The sequence below is a fragment of the Antechinus flavipes genome, chromosome 3 (assembly GCF_016432865.1).
Source record: "Antechinus flavipes isolate AdamAnt ecotype Samford, QLD, Australia chromosome 3, AdamAnt_v2, whole genome shotgun sequence".
Classification (NCBI taxonomy): domain Eukaryota; kingdom Metazoa; phylum Chordata; class Mammalia; order Dasyuromorphia; family Dasyuridae; genus Antechinus; species Antechinus flavipes.
Genome location: NC_067400.1, coordinates 51,025,403 through 51,042,435, shown reverse-complemented (window position 1 = coordinate 51,042,435; position 17,033 = coordinate 51,025,403). Strand labels below are relative to the sequence as shown.

Sequence of the window (17,033 nt, the reverse complement as noted above, 5' to 3'; positions counted from 1 at the left end):
AATGCTTTTTTATGGCTTGCAAAGCATTTTATATCCATTATCTCATTTAAGCTCAGAGAGGAAATCTGGCCAATGTCATGCACAACTAGATGGACTGGAGCTGGAAAAGGATCTCAGGTCTTCAGATTCCAGACCTAGCACTCAGTCCACTAGACCATGCTGCTCCATGAAGTCAGGAAACTTAGAATTATGGAAACTTTGTATCTTCCCCAGCTTTTAGAGGCAGCTGATACTGTTCATGGAAATTAAGAAGTACTTACTCTGAAACAATTTCTACCCCCATCTTTGTCATGTAATATGTTCTCTTGTACTGTCTAAATTCTGTTTCAAAGAGGTCATCATCTTCAGGTTCATCTTCTATGACACCTGAAACAAAATCAAGAGAATGATGACATAAAGGCTCAGAAATTAGTTATAAGGTTCTCCCCCTCCCTAATATTATTAAGTTATCTACTTTCGAAGCCGAAACAAAAAAGGTAGGAGATGTGTTTTTCAGAAAAAGAGGATAAATACAAGGGAAAGTTTTTGCTCACTCTTTGAAGTCATCACTTCTTCTTCAGTTTTGTCTAAAGCAGCCAAACACATGGAGTTTTCCTGGCCCTAAAATATATATATATAAAAAAAAAAAAAACTACATAAAACTAGTGGAAGTATTATTTCAAAGATTCTGTAAGACAGAAGAACAAGAATGCTAAAAGTATTTCCAAAAAATGACATTTGAAGGGCAGCTTGGTAGGGCAGTAGATTAAGCACCAGACCCAAGTTCAAATCCACTTCAGAAACTTAACACTTCCTAGCTGTGTGACCCTGGGCAAGTCATTTAACCCCAATTGCCTCAGGGAAAAAAAAGACATTTGAAAACCATATATTTTATATTAGTATAAAATGAACTGTTTTTCTATAATCAATACTCAAATTGCACAAAGTGTTCTGTAGGATACAATAAATAATTGGGAGGATTCCACAGATAAATGGGAATTTCATAAATAAAGCCTTCCCACTGCCTCTAATTTCCCACTTTCCTTCTTTTCTGTGATTTCACACCTCCTTAATGGTGATATAGGGCCAATGGAGATGTCTTTGTTCCCTAATATTTTATATTCAGAATTTAAAAACAAACGAACAACAACAAATAAAATGTCCTGCCTTTGCTTTATCCCCTAAATCCTTATTGACTAAAATCAACTTTCTGATGTTCTTTTATTACTTATTGTTGTATAATGATGATAGATATAATGATAACAATAGTGCTTTACATAGTGCTTGTTAGATTCTAGGCACTGTGTTAAATGCTTTACCAAGATTATACATTTTCTTTTCCATTTCACTGCCTTCAGCTTTACCAACCTCAAGATCAATAAAGACAAAATGAGAGGAGGGGACAATGAACCTGAGGGTTAATACCTAAGTAGCTTCAAGTAGCTGTGACTACCGTGACATTGACAAAGGTAAAAAATTGGACAGAGAATAGGTGTGAGACCGAATTAAGAATAGGGCAGACTAGGAGAGCAGATCATTTTCAAGGATGAACTATTTAAAAAATCGTTTTACTATGATACAGTTTATTGTGGCAGAATAGTCTAATGTTTGAGGCTACAATTGACTTTTAACTTGTACAGATTCTGCTCATTATCAGGAAATGAATGATTAATTTGATGACATCACGATAGATATTTTTATTGGCTATTTGTCTAAGACAAAGATTCAAAAAACAAAAACAAAAAACCAAACTCAAAGTAAAGATACTTGAAAATAGCCTGTGGTGATACATTTTTATAAACGGAAATGAGAAACTTCTGGATTACATATAGTTGCTTCTCAATAACAATTATGACAAAGTATATGACTAATATAAAAAAAAACAATGAAATACTATTATCAATCTTGTTACTACTAGTTAGTCATTCTTAAAAAAATAAAAAAGTATGTCCTGGATTGCTGCTGACAATCCTTTAACATTTGTAATATTGAGTGGCTAAAAAAACTCTGTTTTCTAATATTCTTTCAATCATTAATTCTCTGAATTCTTTCTCCCCTCATCTTCAACCTTTCCCAGTCAACTCTTATTCTATTGTCTTGTCCTCCTCTCTAATGGGTTTCCTATAACTACTCTCCCAATATCAATGTCACTGTAACTTCTACTCCTTTTAATAGTATTTATTCTTTCCTCCAATTCCACTTGATCTGCTGCCCTACCCTTCTGTCTTTTTACGCAATCTCAAATAAGATTCTCTGTGAAATCTGGTGAAGATAGACTAGAGCTAGAGAACTACAATGAATGTCATTTTATGGGCCTTGCCCTCAGGGACTATTTTTAAAGACCAGAGACTAGACTGGTCCTTACTTCAGTTTTTACTTGTACAAAAGAGAATGAAAGTTATACATGATCTTTGTTATGGACAGCTCTATTATGCATTTGGTCATTGGTCAGGAAGTAGTTTCTAATAAAATTTATTGACAGAATTCCCTTTTTAATATGTGAATTGTAGGAATGCAAGAAAGGGCCACATGTAATATGCTGAGAGTTGTGTGACCTACGTCCACTAAGGCATAAGATATATAAAGTATGTGACACAATATCTATAAAGTACCTGTAAACCCAAAGAGCTACACAAATACTACATAGATAGACTAACAAAGAGGTACCTATGTAGACAGGAAAAAAAACCCGGCAAGAAGACCTTCTCCCTAGGGTGGGGAGTAAGGCTGAAGTCAAAGTAGGGACAAGACAATGCAGCAAAGAGAATAGGTATAGGAAAATAAAGGAAGATCTGCCCCTGTCCACGAGAGTCTTATATTCTATTGGAGTCAGAATTAAAAGAAGATCCATGCTCACAAATAAGTGTGCCACAATATTGACAAGTAATAGAGAATAAAAACAAGAACAGAGTGCTCCATCAATATTTACTATTCAATTGATCATGGTGAGAGACAAGAGAAAGCTAATTAATCAGATCGTTATTTGGGCTCAAAAATCTAGAAAATTTGATCTAAATATATGAGCATGATGTGGGGTTTAGAAAGAAGAGGAACAAATCCTGTAAGTTAGTTCAAAGACTTTGAGGGAGACAAACTGCCTTTTAAAAGACCAGAAAGGATATGTCCACAAAGAGGAAGAAATGTAAATATGTACAATAAAAAGGCAATGAGAATTGAGTTTTATAACTGTTAACTGAAAATTAAAAAAATATATATATATATGTAAAAACTTTACTAGCCTTTAATTTCTTTTGTTTGTAGTTCTTTGCTTCCTCTGCTGCAATACCTGCTGCTTCATTGAGGTATTTGTTGCCAACTTTGCTTTCAAACCATTTCAAATCAACGAAAACTTCACTGAAGTGTTCACGATCAAACTGTACAAAAATATTTTAGTTGAACTTAAAATAACTATAGAAGGAGAAACGTCTAGTGTGAAACATTGCATATATTGACAGACATAGCTATTTAAAACCCATTGGATTCTGCTAAATTTTCTTTTTACAAGACATGATTGAAATGGGAGGATATATTGATAAACAACTTGAGGAAAAATATTATTTAGTCACTGATACTTTTTAGAGCTTTATGGCACACCTTTTTATTTCCATTATTTACTATTCAACTACAAAGGATTCCTTTGTTGATTTAATAAACAAACTTTTAATTACTTACATCAGATAGTTTTATAAGATATTTCTCAAACCGAGGTAAATTGAGATGGCCATTTTCATTAATATAACCTAAAGGAGACAAAACAAATTTATACTAAAATTGAAAAACACTTGTGATTTTAGAAAAATTGTTTAAAAATTATATATGTAATGAGTAATGAATGAATCAAGGTTGGTTTAGTGGGAAAAAAGTGAACTTGGGGGGAAAAAACCCTGGGTTTTCTTTTTGGCTCTGCTCCTAGTATTTGTGTGAAACTAGATACAACACTACTGTCTTGTTATAGTTTCCTTTTTCTTCCTTTCATTTTGTCTTTGTTTCCAGGACCTAAAACAATGCTTGGCATATATACAGACTGCTATGTAAAATAATAACTCAGAATGATTGAATTTTAAGTTCCCTCCTGGCTCTAAAATTCTAGGCACCCTTGGGCACATGATGATATTCTACTAATCATCATCATGAGAACACCTAATTCAAACCTATTAGCCCTCATTTCTATGTATGAATATATTACAATGCTCAGTTCGGTACTGCAGTGACTAGAATGCCGCCCCTGCAGTCAGGAGGACCTGAGTTCAAACTGGACCACAGATACTTGAATAACTCATGTAAGCCCAATTGTCTTCTCTTCCTCCTGTTCTCCCACCCACACACAATCCCCAATGAGGAAGAAAAACAGAATATAGGCTACATAACCATAAAATCACTCATAATCCATATATGTATAAATAATAACAGTATTAAGTATAAACATATTAATTAAATATAAATCAATTAAGGAAACTTTAAGTTATTATGGTCAGTTACTCTGTCTTGGCTTCTTCTCTGCTTGATCTACCCTTTTCTTGTTGCTGACCTTTGGTTTGCAAGGTTCCTTCTCTCTTCCTATCAGCCCTTTTTTTTTGTTTTCTGTAAAATCTATTGATCCATAATAATATTGGTTCCTACTCATTGAGAAAACTAGAACTTTTTTTAACCAAAGTTATGCTTATCAATAGTTATGAAGGTGGCGATTTCTGTCAATCTTCTTAACATATGCTCCATCATCCTTAAATGGTTAATGTCAAGAATTACGTAGTTTTTAAGGAGGCCATTTAACTTTAACTTCACTATTCATAAAATGGCTCTGGGTTTAAACAGTGTGCAGTGGAAACTGTAAGCTTAAGATTCAGTACCTTGACCCATAAGGAACCCACCTTCTTTCTAGACCAACCTATTTGTACAACTACCTAATAAACTGAGCACTATTTTTAGTGTGTACGAATGCTAAATTAGTTTCAGTGTAATTGTTAAAAATTTCTTACCACCAAGTTCTGGCAAGACAGTCATGTAAGTTCTATAAAGAAGAGGCAGTGCATCATGATTGATATGCAAATGAGGTAGATGAGGAATAAAATCATTGCCAACAAGAAATCCCATTAAAATCCAATCGTCTATTATCCTTTCAATGTCATATTTAAAGGAAATCTTGTCCTATTGTAAAATGGAGAAAAAAAATAAATGCCATGAAAAATTCTACACAAAAGCACTTTTTTTGTACTCGCCTAGTGTGATACTTACCTTTAATGCAGAAAACTCATAGTCAATATACTCTCTCATTAAAGATAAGTGTAGGAGGTGAAATGTAGTTTCTTCTGGTGCACATACTCTGAAAATTAATCAGATTAAAACAGCTATTTTTTACTTTTACAGACTACCAAAACATAAATTGAGTATAAAAATTACCTATTAAGAAGAAAGTATGAATTTTATTAAAAGTTTTATCATTATATCAATGATACTATTATAGATAAAATCAAATTATATTTTACAATAGAGAAAAATTAGAATGAAGTTTAAGAATACTAGAAGCCACTTGTGTTCTGTGGTATAAAAGTCTTAAAATATAAGAACACTTTTGACTTGGAAAAAAAACCCCCACATTATGAAAAAATGAAGCTCCAATACTTGACTTAGAACAGAAACATTTTGCAAGTCCAACATTTCTAAATGGAATATGATCCAGTTAAGGTTTCCAACTAGTAAAGAAAGGAGAAAAAATTGATTGGGAACCCCCTGGAGAGCAGTTTCAGGGTTATAACAGAGAGAGAACAGTGCAGTTCCATTTCTCACTTCCTCTATCCTGGAATTCAAGTTGTACACTTTTAGTCCAATAGCAAATGAACAAGTTTAACAGTGAGGAGAGTGGAAGATTCATTTTCCAAATGAAACTTTAGCCACTAGCTGTGTGACCCTGAGCAAATTACTTCACTCTGTTTGCCTCAGTTTTCTCAATTATAAATAAGCCAAAGAATTTTCAACATTTTGTAATCTTTGCCAAGAAACCCCAAAGAGTCATAAAGATTCAGACACGACTGAAAAGATTCAATAAATAGTGAAGGAAGGAGAGAAAATTAAACTATGGCTAAAGCCAAGGAAAAGATAAGTTCTCTGTTAGTAAAAACAAACAAACAAAAACAATTTTGTGTTTATATTAAAAGAGAAGAACACAAGTAACTTTATGACTCAATGAAGCTTCATTAAAGAAACCCCAACAATGGATAATATAAGTAGCGCAGAAGTTCACTACCTTTGTATTTGAGTGATCTATTATGAGCTCAATCCTTAGAGAAGTCACAAAGACTATGACTCTGAGTGTCAAAGAACTTATAATTTTACTGGGAGAGGAAACAATTGTAGAATAGTATCATACAGTATATGTAAGCTTTGTTGTTGCTGTTGTTTTTCAGTTATTTTTCTGACTTTTCCTGACCCCTTTTGGCATTTTCTTAGCAAAAACATTGGAGAGACCTGCTTCTCCAGCTCATTTTACAGATGAGAAAACCAAAGCATATGGGATTAAGTGATTGGCCTAGGGTCACATGGTTACTGTCTTTTAATCTCTCAATAAATCAAATGATGACAAACTATCTTCACACAACACTGTCTTTTCTGATTTCACTGTCCTTTGTTCACATGGCATATCTGTTAAGGCATGACTAACCTTTGTGTTTTCTTGCCACCAAATCGGACCTCCTCCCTTAAAAGAGAGAAATGTGACTCATGGCTTGTTAATCCAAGCATAATCTGTTGAAAAAGAATTTAAGAGATGTTTCTATTCAACAGGTTGCAAAAACAGGTTCACTTTTTACAATGAATATTTATTTAAAATCATTTATGTACATATATTTTTTATTTTAGAATATGCTTAGTATTCATTAACGCATAAAATATTATGGAGTGGGATTCTTAAAGCTAGAGATTATAAAAGGTTTCATTTTGTACAATGTATAATGGCTATGAACAGGAAAAAAACATTTTTTTTTTTTTTTTTTGCTAATCAACAAATATTTATTCATTTGCCGGTGCACTTGATGATATTTAACATATAATGATAGTTTTCAACATTCATTTTTGTAAAACTGAGTTACAAATTTTTCTCCCTCACTCCATTGCTTCCTCATCTCCAAGACAGCAAGCAATATAGATTATATATGTGCAAATATGATAAGCTGTTTTTTTAGTTACATAAAAACTCATTTAGTTACATAAAATCCTTTAATCTTATGTGATTAAGACAATAACATTCACATGAGACTTAGAGAAGTAGGAGAAACTTCAGTTTCCACCTCTCTATCCTTACAGGCCTTTCACATAAGTTCACTGTCTGTGGCAATGGAACAGAAAGCAGTAAGGAGCCATTTAGGATTCAGTCTTACTGGTCCATAGAAGCTTCTTTCAATTGGGGAGCTTCTTTTAGGCACCAAGTTCTTTTTTCTTGTTTCTAAACTTTGGTGATTGTCTGGTTGAAAGTATCAAATTATCTGAATCTGGTCTCTGGTACTGTAACCAGTCATGCTCTAATGACTAGTTACCTAATTACCCAGCTCTCAGTTGTTCCAGCTAGCCTTCTTCACGTGTTTTGTTACCAGTACTGTCTTTACCTTCCCCCTTTGTCAACACATACTTCACACAAGTGTTTATTTATGAGGGAAAGAAGATATAAAAATTCAGAAATAATACACCAGAGGAAGGTTAATTAAAAACACATATAAAGTATTTCATGCATAATAATCAAACAATAAGTGTTTACTAAGAGCCTATGACTCACTCCTAGGGATACAAACATAAAAGTTTCTATCTACCCTTAAGGACTTATGGTTTTATCAGGAATGAACAGGTGAACACAGATAAATGAATACCAAGTAAATACAATATAATGTGATTTTTCTGGGGTAAAGGGTAGGGAATGGGTGACTGGGAATTGGGGGCAGGTCAGAAAAAGACCTTGAGTAAACAGTCTTAGAGTTGAGTTATAAAATAAAACTACAGATTTTAAGAGGTGGTGGTGAGGAAGGAGTGCACTAAAGGTACAGCCTAGGGGTTACCTAAATCCTCAGTTAATCTTAAAATTCTGCAGAGCAGTGATTCTTCTGATCTGGAGCACATGTTTACACTGCATTGCTCTCATCTGATCCTAAAAACAAGGAAGTCATTTCTCTTTAGAGCAACAACCCAGGATTAGGACAACTGGGTCCTTTTTTTTAATTACAGATTTTTGCTATTTTATCCACATTTCTACATAACTCTTAGGTAACTGGGGATTTCCCTTCCTTCACCAAAAGGAAAAAAGGAGAAAAAGAACTATCAATTACAATGAGCATATTCTCTATTCACCATAAAATAGGATGATAATAGTAAAAATAGCTTACATTTTTGTATCACTTTAAAAATGTTAAAAAAAAAAAGTGTTTCTCTCACAACTGTCTTGTAAAGTAAATCATTTAAACTGAGGCTTAGCCAGTGAAGGGGCTTGCTAGGGGGTGCCAGAGTGCACAGAACACCAGGTCTGGAAAGCAGAGACCAAAGCACTTATCCCATAAAAATGGGATAAAAATAGCACGTACATTCTGAAACTGCTGGGAGAATTAATGAGACATTTTTAAGTGCTTTGCAAATCTTATAACTGCAATTATTAGTACCCAGAATTTCATGGACAGGACAGGAATGAGAAGTTGGTCTTGAACTCACATCTTTTGATTCCAAGTTCAAGTTTCTTTATACTATACCACAATGTTTCAAATTAGTTCTTGCTCTAAGTTCACAAGACATATCTTTCACTGTAGGGGCTCCTATAATAATCAAAAGTAGGGATTATTTCAGAGGCTACGATGTCTACTCTTGACCTTAGGATTCTGAAAAACTCTGGGAAAACTGGAAGAAGATATTTTCAGCACATTGGTCCAATCTCCAGCTGCCTTTCTGCAGTCAAAAGAAAGACGTGAAGTTCATGGCTTTAAACAGAAATGATCAATGATTCTCTAAGGCAGCTAGAAATAACAATAGTATGCTGGGAAAATGGTTTCAAATTTTCATTTCCTTTATTTCTAGAGTATTCACTCAACTCAACAAACACTTATTAAGCACTTGCTGGAGTGCCAAGCAACCCCAAAGAGTTTCTTTAATACTGAACCAGTTTGGAACACAAACACTGGCAAGATCTGTAATGCTAAAAGCCTTTTGGGTAAGGAGTGAGCCAGAACCTGAGTTTGCTTTCTAAGGATTAACCTAGCTTAGTATGGAGAGGTTCGTTGCCAGAAGGGTGGCCATTTGGGTGATAAACTTTTTGGCCATGGTAGTTAATGAATCAAAAAAAAATATAAAATGACTTTCAGTCTGGTGCAGGACCCATCTGCTTCTTGACTGAGAAAAGGGGGAAGAAGCTCAATTTTTAGATGCTCTATCCATTAACTATCAACATAGTTCTTGACACTCTGAAAATTAAGATGCTTGGTCTACTGACCAATACCATACAATTAAAGGAACTGAATTGAATCACTCTTGACATTCTTGCTCAAAGTGAAACCAGAGGACAAAAGGAAATTGGGGCAAAACAGAAAATTAGCTAACAGATTCTAATGGGAGACAAGATTTGACAGAATTGTTTATATCATTTTCCAAATGCAACTAGAAACATCTTTTTTGTGAATAATTTGGTCACTTTGTATTGAAATGCTCCTGAGAATTAGTTGAGAAAATAAACTCAATGAAAATAATTATAGCTTCTTTACTAACAGATACTGCAGTGAATGAAATGACACAGAAATTCCATGAAAATTCAGAAAGACTTTTCCAACTAAATCAACAATGATTTTAAGGGAAAGGATAGGTTGGGAAATACATAAGAGTAAGAAATGAGAGGCCAAAGATGTGCAGATTACACAGAAATTTCATGCCTAGAAATCACAAGTACTTTAAGAAAAAAAAATTGCACAAGTAACACATCATAATAAAAATCAAGTATTTTAATAGAGCAGAAACAATATGTTATAGTTGACAAGCATAGGAGTCATTCTTGAATCAGCTATCTGCATATAGTCAGACTATCAATTTGTTAGAAAAAAGGTCAAAATTAATATGAAAAAGAAGAATAAAATGAAAAAAAGGTATGGTATACAATTAAACAAGATACTAAAAATAAAAAATGGAAACATAACTGAAAGATTATAATTCTGTGTAGAATCTAACCAATACAAATCAAATGCTATAATGAAGAGAACTCAAAAAAAACACCCCAAAACTGACTTAACCAGCAAATATTTAGATGTATTTGGCAGTAATAACACTGGTTTAGATTAGAAACTCATTTATAAATTCTCAAAGGGAAGGATGACAGAAGATTATGAGTAGTATCACATCTCATAAAATGGGAGGAAAAGGTGGGACAGAGAAAGAAAAAACAATTATAAGGAAAGCTTTGTTAAAAACCCAACTAAGCTATTATCTTAAAGTTTATTTAATGAAAAAAAAAATGGAAGAATAACAGTAAGTTGACGAAACATGGAGAGTCTCTTTAAGTAAGTAATTTTTGTAATAAACTCTCTTTTCCATTGTGGACAGTAAAGAACTATATCTGAACTTTCTGAGCATATTTCTTAAAGGATTAAAAATGGCATTAAAAAAATAAAGATGGGAAAAGTAGGAAGTCTAAATTGAGGATATATAGAAATGTCCTCCTTGGAGGTCACAATTTAAAGGGCACTGAGGGATAAGCAAAGTATCTGAAGTTGGGGGAAGAAAGAAGTGAATCTTATTATTATCCACCTCCTGCATTGAGAGTATAGCTACATTTAACTGTTAACCTATCTATGTGCCCATTTCACCATCACTATAAAACTTTTATGAAAATAGCTTGTATAGATATCAACACTATCCATGATATTCTAGAATATTGCAAAGAGACATCACTTGCTTGTGCAATGAATATTTCACAACAAATCACATCTTTACTATCTCACAACTGACTGGATGAGATGGAATTTACAGAATCCTACTGTAATTTTTGTTTATGATCCTTAAAAAAAATTCAGTTTTATAAAGCAAAATACCACCTTAAAGACTTCAAGAAGATATCTCCCATGTACAAGCCAACACTAAGCGAGTATCGTAAAAAATGCGAGAATCTTATTCAGTGACACTCTAATCATTAACACCAAGAGACCAAGAGAAGTATAAAATAGGGCAATATATGTTCCCCAGACATGCTCATCACTCTCACGGAAGAGATCCAGGGCAACATCTAATTTGAAAAGTTATTTCCCATAGAAAGTGAGGTCTTCCAGATGCTGCTATATGTGGAAAACACTGCTGAATTGCATCAAGTTCTGAAACAATTCAGAACCTCCTAAACCAGAGCCATAATCACTCAAAAGAAATTGGCCTGATTATCTGCTCAGGAAAATAACACAAGAAGAATCCCTAATGACCAGATTATGAGATATATAGTTAGATATAAAACCTACAAAGTTCATCTATCAGTATTTTGTTTATAAATGTACACACAGATACAAAAACTACAAATGGAAAATGAGCAAAAAAAAAGAAAGAAAGAAAAAGAAAAGAAAAAAAGAGTAGAGTGAACTAGACAGCTTTCTTTCAAAGACTTTCAAGCTGTTCTCTGAAGCAAAGATCCATTTTTTTGAGGGTGTGGGGAAGAGATAAAAAGCAAGGGGAATACATTTTTTAACAGGTATATTTTTCTGACATGTTGTATGATTTGAGATTGCTATAGCTTCCAAAGAGACAAAATAAAGAAGATCACTAATAGAGTGAGATGAGGCTGCAATACATGAGAAAAAAGGAATTATGCAGAAGTGGTATAAAGAATGTTATCAGAATCATGTATAATAGAATAAAATGAGAATCAATTAAGTACATATTATATATCAAACACTGGAAATATAAATGTGAAAGTGAGAAAGTTCCTGATCTCCAAGAAAAAAAGAGAAGAAGATAGGTCATTCATGTGATAAGAGTGAGGGCTACTTGATAGTTAAGTTAGTATGTTTCTTTGCCTTTCTTATAATCAGAATGTAAGTAGTGCTTCTTTGAGGTGCAATTATGGGAAATTCTAGATGTAAGTCACAAAAGACAAATAGGCATAAATGAGCTTTGAATTGTATTGTTAAAATACTTACATTAATAAGGTCATAGATCCACTGTGCTATGTGCAAGGGGCTTTGTTATATGCTAGGGAAACAAAGACCAAAACAAAACTCATCCCAGTCCTCAAGCTTACATCTTAGGACACTATAGATTCTTGCTACTAACTCTCTTTCTCCTTTAACTAAGAAAAACCCAACTGCTTTTCCCAGTTTTTTAATGATTCCTTCTCATTTCTACAGCTATATCTTCAGTGGGATCTTACCTATAAGCTCTACCAAATTTATGTATAAAGCTTCTATTAGATCACTTATACAACTGAAATCATTAGGACAGTGGTAAATTTCAGCATCACAAATACACTTACCAAGTCAGCATCTAAACCATAAAGACAATGTCTGATGTTTGGATCATGATCTGGCTTTCCTTTCTCGGATCGGATAAATTCCATGATTTTGTGCTCTCCTTCTCCTGGAGTCTGAATATAAAGTCAAAAAAAGGGGTAATATGCTGTATTTTTGAAAATTACATTTAGAAAAATGCTTCAGTCAAAAGACAAAATAACCTCATGGCCTGATAAGTAGATAGTAACTCCTTGCCATGACTTGTCTGAGGAAATCTTCATATTTACAAAATACTTCAGATGCTCATGTAATCTGGCCATGAATTCAGTTCCTGTTTAAAAGAAAAAAAAAAAAAGTTAAGACAAACAACTTTAATTAATACCATCAAGATAAGAGCCTATTACCAATAGCAACAAAAAATAAGATTTGAGTTCTAAGTGGCAAAGAACAAGATATATTTCTTGTGGTACTTATGAGATTAAAATGATCAGTAGAGCCTTGTATGTATATATTAAAATATAGACTATGATATACTTTTTCCTGGTAAACAGGCTAACAATTTGGTATCACCTTTGTGTGGTAAATAATCCATTTCTTTCTATTAACTGAAACAAAGTACCCTAAAATTGTTTCAGTATCAATTAGGAAGAGTAAAAGATGTATGGCTTTGTCATGACCACGGGCATTGTTCTAAATCATGGCTCAAGAGTAAGGTTCTTTTGGGACAACAGAATAGAATCTTACAAATCATATTCTGTCCTTTTTTGTAAGATTTCATTTTAAGAAATTGAACCTTAAGAGTTGTTAAGAATCACTATTGCCATTATTAGCAATGTTTCACAGTTGTTCCAGAAAGAGGAGATAGCGGTAACACTGTGGTGTTCTTTTCTTTTATATATGATCGTTCTCTGGGAGCAGGTTTCTTGGGGAGGTTTTCTGGAGGTTGCCTTAGTTTCAGTTCAGAATAATAATCACTTCAAATCCAGCCAGGAATTAAAATCCAGTCCTTTATTGTGTCCTTCAAGTCTTGAGCTTCAGCCCCTAACTCTCTCCGAATGTCTCCAGCCAGCACAAAGATGGCATATGGAATGAATCTGTCTCCACCTTCAAGAGAAGGCTTCTGTGTCTGGCCCTGAGAGCTTCTTGCTTATATGTTGTACAATGAGTACACACCAATCATTGTATTACTGGGAAACCATTATTTGTTGTAGGATTAAATCAATTTTAAACTAGATTTAAACATTGTCTGCTCAATTCCACTTAGTACTTTGTTTCAAGTTCTGGCCCAATAACATCTTGTAGGATCAGATCAATCATACTGAACCATGCTAAATTAGATAATTATTGTCTATATCAATTCTAATGACTTAATACTTTGTAAAGATTCCAACAATACTGAATTTTAAAAAGTCAGATAGAAATGTTTATTTCCCCTCTTTATATGAGTTAATAATTTGGAATTTTGAGACCAATACTCAGGAAACTTTCTCATCTTATAATTCTCTGAGAAACAACTAGGAAAATAACAAAGTAAATACTGTGTCCAGAATAAGTCCAGAATAAAACAATTGAATAATGAAATATCTTTTGGAAATACTTGTCAATGAATATTTTAAACCTTCCTCAAAATTTCTTTCTAAATATATTTACCTGGTGTAATACAGTTGGAGTCAAATCTCGCTTCTGTAGGAAGAATTTCTCCTTTTTCTAATGCTTTTTTGATTTTGTCCTCTGCCTCCTTTGCTGCCCTTAAAAGTTAATAGGAAAAAAGAATTCACTTCAGGATGTCTTTACACATAACAGTCACATAAATACTGGTTTACATATTTTAAATACATTTGACAAGGATTACAGGCAACAGAAAAATTCTTCAAGGATTCAGAAAATCCTGTCATATGTTAAGATTTTCTTTGGCTAAATCAATCACAAGTTATCTCTGAAATAATGCAATTCAATAGGAAAATATAATTAAAAATTTAAAAACACTATCATTTTGAGAACATTTCTATTGCATACAGAGCAAGTATCATATAGTAGGGTATGGTTAGATGACAGAGTAATTAAATCTATGATCATGAGCTAGTCATTTAATTTTTTTGAGCTTCAAACAACTTATTAGGCTATGAATTAGAGAAGGGTTGTGATATGGTTCAATGGAAGAAGCTTCCATAACAAGAAAATTCTGAATCCTTGACATACCAAAGTATTAAATGCATTAAATAGCAAATACCAAGAAGTTATGGTCTTAAAATAGTTTAAGTTATATTGTTATAATTTAGCAACTCCTTACTCTGTGACCTATTGACTACTAAATAAAAAAATATTTCTTTGCTTTAGATTACATTAATTTCTTACAAGGTATAATAACCTTCTGTTTAAAAACTAGCTAAAAATATATATATTTTAATGAAAAGAAAGATCCAGCATGGCTTCATTAAGAAAAATTCTGGCCCAGATCAACATTATTTCCCTTTATAGTTACTAAGCTAGTATATTAGGAAAATGTTGTACCTCTCATTTATTTAAGACTGTAGTCGAGTAGGAAGTACTTGTGGGGAAAAAATGGATCATAAGATCATAGATCTAAATCTGGAAAGGACCTCAGGAGCATGTAGCCCAATTCTCTTCTTTCACAGATGAAGCTCAGAGAGATTGCTTAAGGTCACTCATGAAGTTAGCATCCAAGGTGGGAGTGGAAATTCCACTATACCAGAAAAGAGGAATTGTTAATGCTCAAAGTTAATTTAACAGAAGGTCCAGTCAAGTGTCCCAGAGATTTGTGCTAGGCCTTGTGCTGTTTAATTTTCTTGCTAATGATTTGAATAAAGGACTGAATCCAATTCACATGAGCACTTATTGAGGAAAAAGGGAGAAGAGAAGGACAGACATGACAACTGTTTTCAAGTATTTGAAGCGCTATCATGTGGAAGAGGGAACATTATTAATTATCAGCAGGCAACACTAGGCAATTTCAAAGAGGCAAACTTAAACCTGATGTGAGGAAAAATGACCTAATAATTACAGATGTATGAAAGTAGATTCAGTTTTTTGGAGACTGTGGGCTCCTCCTCAGTGGAGGTCTTAAACAGAGCCTAGATGAACAGTTGTCAGATATGTTATAATGAGTTGGACTATGAAGCCAATAAGGTCTTTTAAAACTCTAGTTTCTATGATTCTGTAATCTGCTAACTTGTGTCTTTTTAGTTGAAAAGCAATAATTTGAAAAAAAAGTATTAATAATGACAATGTAAATTATTATATAAAAGTAAAACAAAACAATGTTAAGATAATTTAAAATGTTCACTTTACCGAAACCGTCTTCCACGTTGCTGGTTCATTTTTGCCCTTGGAGCCACACCATCAACTGCCATAAAGAAAACTTTTCTGGGCTTAATAATGCGAAACAATACCTCTAAGTAGTGAAAAATATCAGCAAAAATTTTATCATCAGAAATTCTGAAATGAACATCATCATCATTAGGATGTGAACATTGATGTATGATTCCATTCATATCCAGGTACAAGTTGTCAAATTCAGGAATCTAAAAACAAAAAAGAAAAATCAATTTAAAGGAGAAGTTACTTAACCCCAATTGTCTCCAAATAAAAGGGGGGAAAATCAATTTTAAAAAGATACTATTTAATGAAAATTAGTCATAGCTTCATTTGCAAGGGAAAAAATTACACCACTCATTAAGTCAAATAAGAATGCTAATTTTAGCAAAAAGAAGTACAATTCACCAAAAAAAAAGAAACAGATAAGGACTTGGGCATGATGTCTTTAAAGAGAGTTTTACTTAAGAAAAATCCTTCAACTTCCCAAAGCTCATTTTCTTCACTTAAAGAATATATGCAAATCAAATCAAAAGAACTCTTTAAAAAAAAAAAAGAAAAAATTATCTAGATATAGCTACTAAGAGATAAGTACCATGTAGTGGAGGTTTAACGTAGGTAAATCAAGTTCCATCTCAGAACTCCTGTCAGGGTGGCTCTGGTCAAGACACAACCTATAAGTGTTCTGAGTAACTTTTTATCTATACAAAACCACAAGTCCTGTTCTTCCAGTGTATTTTGCTTATATTTCTGTATTAACATATTGCTATTCTCCAAAATTTGTAGGCTTCTTAAGGAAAGTAAAGAGGTAAAATACACATCAAGAGCAGTAAATAAGAAGTAGATTTGGGAAATCATATAATTAACAAGGAAAGAGGTTTTTAACAATTAACAAGGGAAAAAACAAGTTCCCCAGTGGAATTTGCCAGGAGAATGGGAATTTGAATGAGCTAAGACTATGGCCACAAACTGGCAGCCTAAATCCACAGAGGAACTGAGCAACTCTAAAAGAGTTTATTTAGCTATACCAAGGAGAAAGACAATATGAAGCATGGGAGAGGGCTAAGGAGAAAGATATCATGGGGCAGAATGATTCAACAGAGATGGTGTTGGCCATAGACAGATTCATAGGGGAAATTTAACTTCTTGGGTTTCCTTGCTTGCCCAGGAAGCAATCTTATCCATACTTCAGGCTTTCTCTGCCAACCCTACCTAGTTACCCAAGACGTTATTACAAAGGGACTGTAATTTCATCTTTTTTCAAGTTCCTCTTCTCTTTTCTAG

The 17,033-nt window shown here is 33.3% G+C and overlaps 1 protein-coding gene across 1 annotated transcript in view; it reads right to left on the bottom strand.

Moving 5' to 3' along the window:
- Positions 1-17,033, bottom strand: part of XRN1 (5'-3' exoribonuclease 1) — an 88,073-nt gene that overhangs the window by 61,927 nt on the left and 9,113 nt on the right. The window contains exons 2-12 of the mRNA XM_051983344.1: positions 15,726-15,958; positions 14,067-14,164; positions 12,638-12,747; positions 12,440-12,550; positions 6,635-6,717; positions 5,212-5,299; positions 4,956-5,124; positions 3,652-3,719; positions 3,219-3,353; positions 534-600; positions 261-366 (exon numbers count right to left, since the gene is read on the bottom strand). Of these exons, the coding sequence (XP_051839304.1) occupies positions 261-366; positions 534-600; positions 3,219-3,353; positions 3,652-3,719; positions 4,956-5,124; positions 5,212-5,299; positions 6,635-6,717; positions 12,440-12,550; positions 12,638-12,747; positions 14,067-14,164; positions 15,726-15,958 (1,268 nt within the window). The remainder of the gene's footprint in view (positions 1-260; positions 367-533; positions 601-3,218; positions 3,354-3,651; positions 3,720-4,955; positions 5,125-5,211; positions 5,300-6,634; positions 6,718-12,439; positions 12,551-12,637; positions 12,748-14,066; positions 14,165-15,725; positions 15,959-17,033) is intronic.